The sequence below is a fragment of the Octopus bimaculoides genome, chromosome 11, assembly GCF_001194135.2.
Source record: "Octopus bimaculoides isolate UCB-OBI-ISO-001 chromosome 11, ASM119413v2, whole genome shotgun sequence".
Classification (NCBI taxonomy): Eukaryota; Metazoa; Mollusca; class Cephalopoda; order Octopoda; family Octopodidae; genus Octopus; species Octopus bimaculoides.
The window spans coordinates 18,140,496-18,150,872 of record NC_068991.1 but is presented as its reverse complement, the minus strand read 5'-3'; the positions used below and the strand labels follow the sequence as shown (position 1 = coordinate 18,150,872).

Here is a 10,377-nt window from a genome sequence, read left to right as displayed (position 1 = left end):
CCACTGTGTGGCATCTTGGGCAAGTGTTTTCTACTAGAGCCTCAGGCTGCCCAAAGCCTTGTGAGTGGATTTGGTAGATGGAAACTGAAGGAAGCCTGTCATATATATGTTTGTGTGTCTGTGTTTGTCCCCCACCCCACCATTGCTTCACAACCGAAGTTGGTGTGTTTACGTCCCCGTAACTTAGCGGTTTGGCCAAAGAGACCAATAGAATAAGTACCAGGCTTACAAAGTCCTGGGGTTGATTTCTTTCAGTTCTCTATTTAAGAGATGAGGTATTATGTACATTATTTACATTAGACGGATATTTGTCCTCATCCTGCTTGTTGTTAACACAACCTTTCGGCTGATATACCCTCCAGCCTTCATCAGGTGTTTCTGAGGAAATTTCGAACCAGTACCTTCAGAAGAACTCCATTTTTGACTCCTTGTATTCATGATCGTTCTCTTTTGTCATTACTTGACATTCATGACCATAGGTGAAGATAGGTACAGAAACTGAATTGAAGATAGTAAGTTAGACTTTTTTACCAACCTCTCATCTTTTGAGGATTGAATGTGGAGCAGGTGCATTACTGTACCTGTACCTGCAATTCTAGCATCGAATTCAGCTTCCCATCTTCCATCACTCATGAATACAGCTTTGAGATAATTAAACTTCCCCATTTTATATATATATAGTTATCTTTCTTTTATCTTTTACTTGTGGCCATGCTGGGGCACCACCTTGAAGAATTTTTAGTCAAATGTATCGACCCCAGTACTTTTTTTTCTATAAGCCTGGTACTTATTCTATCGGTCTTTTTTGCCGAACCACTAAGTTACAGGGATATAAACACACCCACACCAGTTGTCAAGTGGTGCAGGGGAGTGGGGGAAAACACACACACACACACACACACACACACATAAATGATGGGCTTCATTCAGTTTCTGTCAACCAAATCCACTCACAAGGCTCTAGTAGAAGACACTTGCCCAAGATGCCACACAACAGGACTGAATCCAAGACCATGTGGTTGGGAATCAAACTTCTTACCTGCACTTATATATCTATACACATACACACACACACACACACTAAAACCAAAAGTAAACCATGCAGTTCTATGTATCACACAAGTAAAATACCTTCTAGAAATAACAGTGAAATATCTCTGAAATCAAACCCTATCATCTTAAAAAGTGAAGCACACCTTGAGTAATGTGATCTTAGCAATATTGTCACTGAAAAAAAAAAAATACATGGTACACTTCCAGTTAGAATGTCTTGGGTTATATAATTTGTTTAATAGAGACTGACCACCTGGTCACATGCCTAGGAGACTACTCAACAAGGAACTTCTACGTGGTTCTCTCTCTGCTAGAAATATTAGCCAAATCTCTCTTGAAACTACATTCTTTCACTTGTTTCAGTCATATGACTACGGCCATGCTGGAACACTGCCTTGATGTGTTTTAGTTGAACAAACTGACCCCAGGACTTATTTTTTATAGCCTAGTACTTATTCCATTGGTGTCTTTTGACGAACTGTGAAGTTATGGGGATGTAAACACATTAACTCCGGTTTTCAAGTGGTAGTGGGGGACAAACACAGACACAAAGACACACACACATATAGATACACACACACACGACAGGCCTCTTTCAGTTTCCTTCTACCAAATTCACTCACAAGGCTTTGGTCAGCCTGGGACTATAGTAGAAGACACATGCTCAAGGTGCCATACAATGAGATTGAACCCAGAACCTTAAAATAAAACAAGAAGTACATATTAGACAATATAGTTTTAAATATATCATGACAGTAAAAAAAAAACTGGATTGTCATGGTTGGAATGCTTTTCATCATTGGTCTATCTGTTCTATCAGGACCAACAACTAGCAGTTTACTATCTTAAATAGAATCAAATTTATTTCTCCACAAAGTTACTATCTTCTGTTCATGCAGGCAAGAATTGTTACAAGCTTTTGCACCTCGGGCACTTGACCTAGCAGTTAGGGTGTTGGGCTCACAATCCTTATGATTGTGGATTTGATTCTTGGATCAGGCAGTGTCATCCCCACCCACTTCTCAGTCTCTTGAACAAAACACTTCATTTCAGTCTTTGCTCCAGTCTGCTCAGCTGAAAATAGTTACTAGCTCTCACCTCCCCAATGTTCTGTTGGGTCAAGGGTGGAAGGTGGAGAGGGTGTCTCTGTCCGATTGTGATTATATTGACATCTAAAACAATTAGCAAAGGCATGGTACATACTATCAGGCCATTCTCACTCGTGAGTGACAGCTATTATTTTTATTAAGGCAGTGAGCTGATGTTAATTCAATTGATTGAGCAAATGAATTCTTAACAATCAAACCATAATCGATTTATTTACTTATTTACAAACCCCCTTTGGTTACCATATTCCTATTGAAACTTTAAATAGAATGACAAATTTAAGGTAATATAACTATGTCCTTATTGAGCTGGTGTTTGGAACATATATTAACGTGATATTTTAATGAGTGGTTTTAATTTAGATCACTTAACCCCTTTTGTCATATTTCTATGGGAAATGCCTTGCCTTTTTTTCAATAAATTCTGAAAATGATGAAGAATTTAGTAAAATAACTGTCATTATCAAACTAGTGTTAAGAATAAAAATTAACATGAAATTTTCAGGGAAAATTTTCAGTTAAATTCCTTTAAAGCAGGGAATTTATATCACAAAACCAAGGGCAGTTTTCAGTGGGTTGGTATCAAATGGATTACTTATAGTGAAGACTGTTTCATTGTATTGTCATTTCTTTTTTTTTTTTTTCTACTTTCTTTGATTATGTTAATTAGAAGTTACTTTCAGTGTCACTTCAGAGTGTCACTTATACATGTTGTGTTAATTGTATTGAGAGGATTCTGTGTAGAATGTGTGTAGTGCTTAGTTGCGCTGTTTCAGGGGCCCATATGCAATGTTGTGAGACTTGGCAGTGTTGTCATGTATTAATTCATGTTTTCGTCATTTTGTTTCTTTTCTTTTCTTTTTGTTTTGCTCTATTTTATTTATATTTATTTTTTTTGATAACCATACTCAGTGTGCCAACCAGTAATTACAATTATTGTTGTTGGTACTCTCTGTATGCTCATTTCCAAAAATTTATTTTAATTTTGAGATCCTTATGTTATCATCCTTATAATCATCGTTATTACTATTATTTTGAGTGGAGGAACCAATAGAATGTTATGTCTTACACTACAGACATTCTCTCCTAAAAATCTTGCTGTAATCTAGATGGAGTTCTATAATGTGAAACTCATTTTCCCTGTTGACTTTCATATTCATTGACTGCTACATAACATTGAAAGTCAAAAGGAAACATGGAATTCCATGTTCTGACAAAATTTTTAGGGGCCCAACACTTCCATAATGTGGGTGGGACATCTATCTCTAGTTTCTTCTTTTTACATTCTGATTGCACCAGGGTTGTTGCAATAATCATCAGTAAGGTATAGTGGAGTTGAATTTATCAACTGCTTCCTTGCTCGGGGTGTACATAAGACTAAAATATCTTAAGCTGTTTAATTTTGCCCCTCAGTAATATGCATTAAAATCCTGTTGATATTGAACTTAATGTTTATCCCATTATGCTTGATAAGAATTACTACTAGCTGTGTACTGGACTTGATTCATTTGAATCAATCAACTCCTCACCTTCCACTCTTTTGATCAACAAATTTGTGGTCACCTTGTACAAATGTTAGAGAGATTATTATTATTATCATCATCATTATTATTATTATTATTATTATTAATAATAATAATAATAATAATAATAATAATAATAATGATGCAGCGAGCTGACAGAATTGTTAGTGTACCAGGCAAAAATGCTTAGCGGGATTTCATCACTCTTTACATTCTGAGTTCAAATTCCACCGAGGGTGACTTTGGCTTTCATCTTTTTGGGGTCAAAAGGATGAAATAAGCACCAGCTGATCGCTGAGATCAATGTAATCAACTTACTCCCTCCCCAAAACTGCTGGCCTTGTGCCAAAAATTTGAAATCATTATTATTATTATTATTATTATTATTATTATTACTTATTTTTTTATTATTCACTATAAATATTATTAGTAATAATATTAATAATAATTATATATATATATATACTCTTCACCTTATTATTATGTTATTATTATTATCATTATTATTATTACTGTGCTATAGCCTTCTTGCTAATGATTAAGCTTTTTCATTTCCGGTGGATTCAGGATGGTCAAGAACCCACAGTAAGTTACATGTGGCATGTTTTTTGGTTTATTTATTTTTTTCCAACCCATTTCCAACCCTGACTTTTGTTTTTGTTTAATTTAATTTAAAAAAAAAAAATTATTTAAAAAAAAAAAACCTCTTTTGGAATTTTTTGCAAAAGTGTATTCATCCATCTAACTATTTGTTCACTTGAAGACAGGCTAATTGAGTGGATAAAAATATAGACATAATAATAAACTTAGCCCCTTTTTAATGGGGCTCCCCTCGTGGTTTGCTGTATCCATCCTACTGTTGTTCTCTAGGTGGGAAATTGTGTTGTGTCTGACTTTAGGGCAAGACAATTAATGCTAACTTGCCTTAATTAATACAGCTTCAGGACTAATTAAGAATTTAAAAAAAAAAATTTTGTTTTGTTCTGTGTTCTTTTTGTTTTGTTAATACATTTTGAACTGTTGAAGTAGAATAACAAAGCAAAAAAATTAATTAATCCTGTTTTTAATTGTTTTTTAAAATTTTATTTTCATTTATTTTATTTTATTAACTTCATTATTTTTAATTGAGATACCTTTCAGTTTCTGTGAGCTAGTGTATGTGTGTTGTGTGTGTATTGTATTTGTATTGTGTGTGCGTGTGTGTGTGTATTTAATTAGGAATAAATAAAAAAGATTTCTTTGCTTTTCAATAATTAATTATCTTGGAATAATCGGTGAATTAACATCTCATTAGAATTACTTAATTTTAGAGGAATGCAAATATACTTGCCGAAATCTAGATTTACATATATATATATACATGCATATATTTGTGCACATAGAGTAACTTTCAAACCTGTTACAAATGCTTCAGCATGAAACTCTAGGCCCGTGAGTCACTGCTGTTGCCTCCTAAGCACTCTATATATTAAGTTCTATCAGGATTAAACACTGAGATGCTAAAAATATTTAGCTAAATAGAAGCAGTATTAGTAACTCTAATAGTCAACCAGGCTGTTATTGTTATTACTTTGTCTAAGTCCTAACTGAACAAATATATAGTCAAAAGTGTTCGAACCATGACAAGCCAGTTCTTGTCTCAGGCGTTGTATATTTTAGGAACACAGTATCCAATGTATCCTTCCCTTTTCAAGGCTGTTGGACATAATTCGAGGAAAATTCAGTAGTTTATTCCAGCAGGTCAAATGACTGCAGAAACTCCTTTGGTGGCTCAGTATTTAACGCAATACAAGGTAATGTCTCTAATAACTGGTTTAGTTGTATTATTGTCATTTAAAATTGGAGTTAGAGGATGAGATGGAACTTCTCTGTATCACAGAGGTTGCAGGACATTGATCCATTCTTAAATTACCATGCTTTATCTAATGCTGTCCATAATATGCTGATGATCTCACATTTTCTCTTGGTTTCCAAATCAAAGCTCTGTGAAATCAAATTACTTTGAAAGTACTGTGGTGCTTTGCAGATGGTAATAACTTGAGGAGTTGATGTACTGATGCAGTTAACTCTTTGGAGAGTATTCTGTAAGTCCTGTGTAGCTAGGTTAAGAAAGCTGGAGTGAGTAATTTTGATGTCATCATGGGGAATTTTAGTTAGACCAAATTACCTGAGTTGGTAGGCTTGTTCATACACTACAATATGGAGAGCTGTTTTAATGGCTTCAAAAGGGATACTGAGCTCATGATTTGAAGCAGTATGAACAGGTACTTAACTGACTCTCCCAAGAGACAAATTACAATGTACAACAAATTCAGCCTGACAGTGACAATCGAAGTATACTTTATAATGTTAAACTTCCATATTCAGTTTATCATGTCATTGCTTAACTGATCTCAGAATCATTTGAACCTTTCAAGAAACAAAATAACACCCCATTGTACATTCACTCACAATGTACCGATCACTGCTGAGTGTCCTCTACATGTTCCAATAAATCAGCTAGAAAGACTAAAGTATTCACCATCACCATCTAACCTGAAAGGGAAATGTTATACAATATGATCCACTGTATTGGTGTAAAAACTGGCATTGCAATCACGTCTACTCTAATTGGAAAAGAGTTATGAATTCCATCAGCTGTTCAACAAAGACAGCATTAAGGTGAACTACAACTGCATGAAAAGCATGTCTAATTAAGAGCTGATATGCAAATGCCAAAACACAAGTTTTGCCACATACAAGGCACATGCCTAGAGATAAGTATTGTATATTAGAATGATGTCGCTAAAACCAGCACATCAACAAGCTATATATAGCATAAAGACACTTCTTTAAGCACTAATACAATGGTTCATTTTGTCATCACTTCCTGTCATCACAGACTGTCTGCTAGAATGAAGTTTGAGTACGTAATCTCAGAATGTACTGGGTGCATTTTATTATGGCGCCAGCACTAAAGAAGCTGCTTTGTTCCAGGCATGACTAAAGAATCCTCTTTGCTCCTCTCTTCATTTGAGGCGACATGGCTGAACGAGTGATTAGAGGAGTAAACCAGGGTTAGAGGGTGAAAATAAAGTGAAAATGTGAGCGAGAGGTGATGCAGAAGAGGGTAATGGAAGAGGAACAATGATAGACAACAAAAGATTGAATGGGAAGGAAAAAAGCATGAGTGATAGTAGAGAAATTGTGATGGAGTAAGACAACTTTGGTTGTGTAAAACAATGATTCTACCAAAATACAGAAACCCATCAAGTTTTAGGAAAAGTAAGCTGCATATTCTAGGTGTAACCATTGATGGCTAACTGGCTGGTGTGGGGAGGGCATATTTCCATTATACATAATGGAGCTGTATAGTGGCTTGGGGCACTACAAAACATTGTAAACAAGCTGGCCATACATGGAAGAACTATGATTTACAAAGCACAAATCTGAAGCATTTTGGAGTGCACAGTCTATGCTGAATAAGTCTCTCTTCCAGCATACTCAAACTCGTCCAGTCACTGCAGTCTAAAAGAATGCTCTGATGATCAGTTTGTGTGTGGCAGGGTGGGGGAGCAAAAAACTTGCTATCAACAGCACAGAAGACAGCTTGCTTCAACAAAAATTCTCTACAAAATCCTCACAAACCACAGCCCTTCAGAGTTCAGAGCAATGCTAGCATTGAGCCATTACATTCATGCCTGCACACACCTCTCTAGATCCATGTTCTAGATAGGAGCTTTCTTTTTACCAACAAATTGGTATATAATTGAAAGTACTCAACCGTTGAAGTGCAGTATATTTATTCACTCAAAGTTGCTGATTCATTCTGACACTACTCCAACTTTTTTCAATGTGGTTGTGAAAAGCACTCTGCTGGGCAGTTGGTGTTAGGGAGGGCATCCAGCTGTAAAAACTGCCAAAATAGACACGTCTGATGCAGGCTCCTGCCTGGCCAGCTCCTGTCAAAGTGTCCAGCATGGAAAGCAAACATTAGACAATGACGCACAAAAGTAAATCCTCAGCTTCAAATAAAAAAAATTCATGAAGATATACAACCATGGAAGGTTACTAATCTGACATCATCCAAAAAATACCTGAAGTCATTCAGTCAGATATGAAACTATTAGTAATGATATTAATCTATATCTAAACACATTTTAAAACTCTACTCTTGTTGTAGTAAGTACTCTATTGTTGTAATAAGTACTCACTATACAAATACTCAGCAAAGTATTTGTATTGAGTATTGTGTTGTTCATATAAATTCATTTACAAATGTGTGTGTGTGTGTGTGTGTGTGTGTATAGCAATGGTTGCAACTTGATTTCAAGTAATGCCATCACTTGATTGTTCTCTTATATATGAGCTGGGCGGATGTGGTGTTTCACTCTTGTCAAGGACTTACACTCCTTTGCACAAATGTAGCAATGATGGGTGCCTCTTGAAGTAGGTGTTACAGTAGTGTTTTGATGAAGTTTCATATGACATTTTAGTCCCTTTCCGGATACATATTCTTTTCCACACTCCTTGGAAATAGAGATACCATAAAATACATAGTTAATGATTCCTTTGTGTGTGTTAACGTGCGCGCACTCGCCTTCTCTGATTACTTCTAAGGTCTGCCTTACTTCGACTTGACCACAGTTCGTACATGTTAAAACAGGAGCATGCGCCAATATACTCAGGCAGATTCATATTGAGAACGCCCTTACAAACACCTCTCTTGAGCTTCTCATGCTCAATACAATAATATAAACGGGGACACATGTGCATGCACGCACACACTCACACACATGCACGTGCATGCACACACACACTTAGTTTAACAAAATTTCATTAATTGCTAGTTGCAATATCACTGGCAGGCATCTAAATGTGTTGTGTACCCATCCACAATTTGACATGGGATTTTTTTTTTATGTTAATAGCTGTATGTTTTAATTACATTTATTTATTATTTGACTATTCAATGTTATCTTCTTAGTTACATGTTTACTAGATATCTGAAGTTGTAATTGAAATATGCTGATTGTGCTGTGTCCGATAAGTGTGTGTTTTTAATTGGTTTGGTCATTATTGTTTCTGAAGGTTATTTTTTCCTTCTAACTTTTGTTTTTGTAAAAACCAATCTTGGCTCATAGAACTGCTCTACTATACTGCTTTGATTCTTATAGGGCTTAGCTTGATTGTGAGGTCATGCCTTATCTTAATCTTTATATTGTGTGTATGATCGAAGTGTCTAAGCTATCTTGAGATTCAGTGGAGCTATTTAACATGGGTTCATATGCATTTACATACAGTTGTTGCTACAGTAACTCTGGTTGAGCTCAGATCAGGCAGACTTGTTTTTTTCAGATACATTCTGCTTCTGCTTAGTAGAGAACTATACTGCACACTCTGACATGGAGTGATGAATCATATACAGTGCAGTGATGTCAGTCTGGACATGTTGCATGCCTTCCTGTTGTCCAATGGATTTCTATATACCTGTAGATTCTGGTAACAGCTACAGTAGAGGAACAAGGTGATCTCAGTTGCTCTTCAATTTTTACTGTTGGCCATGTAGTCAGTAAAAAGGCTTCTGTATGAGTGCTCTCAAACTCCTAAAATTTGTAGGCATATTGTCTTAAAATTTTATAACAATACCTGTCTTAGAAATGGGTAAATATACTTATTGGATTAAGTAGTCCTGAATATAATGTATCAAAAAAAACAAACAAACAAACTGTATAGTCATGGGTTGAATGATGGTAAAATAACAGTAAGTTTGACACACAGAAACATATTCACATATAGTCTATGATAAGGAGTTGGAGCAGCTGCATTGGTAATAATATATTATTAGCCTCTTGGCTTTAAGCCTTGTGAATTGACTCATATTACTGGCATCGTTCTGTGATGTTGGTGTAAAATGACTGAGTGTGTGTGTGTGTATATATATATATATATATATATATATATATATATATATATATATATATATATATACATATATATGTGCACATGTATATTTATGCATACATATGTGTATATAAATACATGTGTGTGTGTGTGTTGATCATCATTTTACAAGCTCACATTCAAATTCTCTACAGATGTTTTGCTTTGTTTTCATGGTACAGCCAATTCTACATACTACAACTGTTAAAGACACATCAGGCATTTATACATGCACAAGGTGATAAAAATGTGAGTGCGCACGCATGCACACACACACGCATGTTTGAGCATGCACACACCCTGAGAAGAAATGTAGCAGCAGAACCATGTTGGCTTACAATGTAGATGCTTCAAATCTTACTGTCAGCTGTTCATTATGAATCCTTATTAAAGCAAGACATTATTGTTTTGCTTAATCGTTACAGTGAGGCAGACATAAAGAGGATATTACTGTACTTTTCTTGAGAGTTTTTTTTTTAACATTCTGGCAAGATTTTCAGGAATAGCGTGTTTATTCCAACAGTTAGCATCATCATCATCATCATCATCGTTTAACGTCCGCTTTCCATGCTAGCATGGGTTGGACGATTTGACTGAGGACTGGTGAAACCGGATGGCAACACCAGGCTCCAGTCCGATTTGGCAGAGTTTCTACAGCTGGATGCCCTTCCTAACGCCAACCACTCAGAGAGTGTAGTGGGTGCTTTTACGTGTCACCCGCACGAAAACGGCCACGCTCGAAATGGTGTCTTTTATGTGCCACCCGCACAAGC

The 10,377-nt window shown here is 35.8% G+C and overlaps 1 protein-coding gene across 1 annotated transcript in view; it reads left to right on the top strand.

Annotated features, from left to right (window-relative positions):
• The first annotated feature begins 4,201 nt into the window (after window positions 1–4,201).
• Window positions 4,202–10,377, top strand: part of LOC106867459 (RAC serine/threonine-protein kinase) — a 37,085-nt gene continuing 30,909 nt past the window's right edge. The window contains exon 1 of the mRNA XM_014912339.2: window positions 4,202–4,267. Within this exon, the coding sequence (XP_014767825.1) occupies window positions 4,217–4,267 (51 nt within the window). The 5' untranslated portion in view covers window positions 4,202–4,216. The remainder of the gene's footprint in view (window positions 4,268–10,377) is intronic.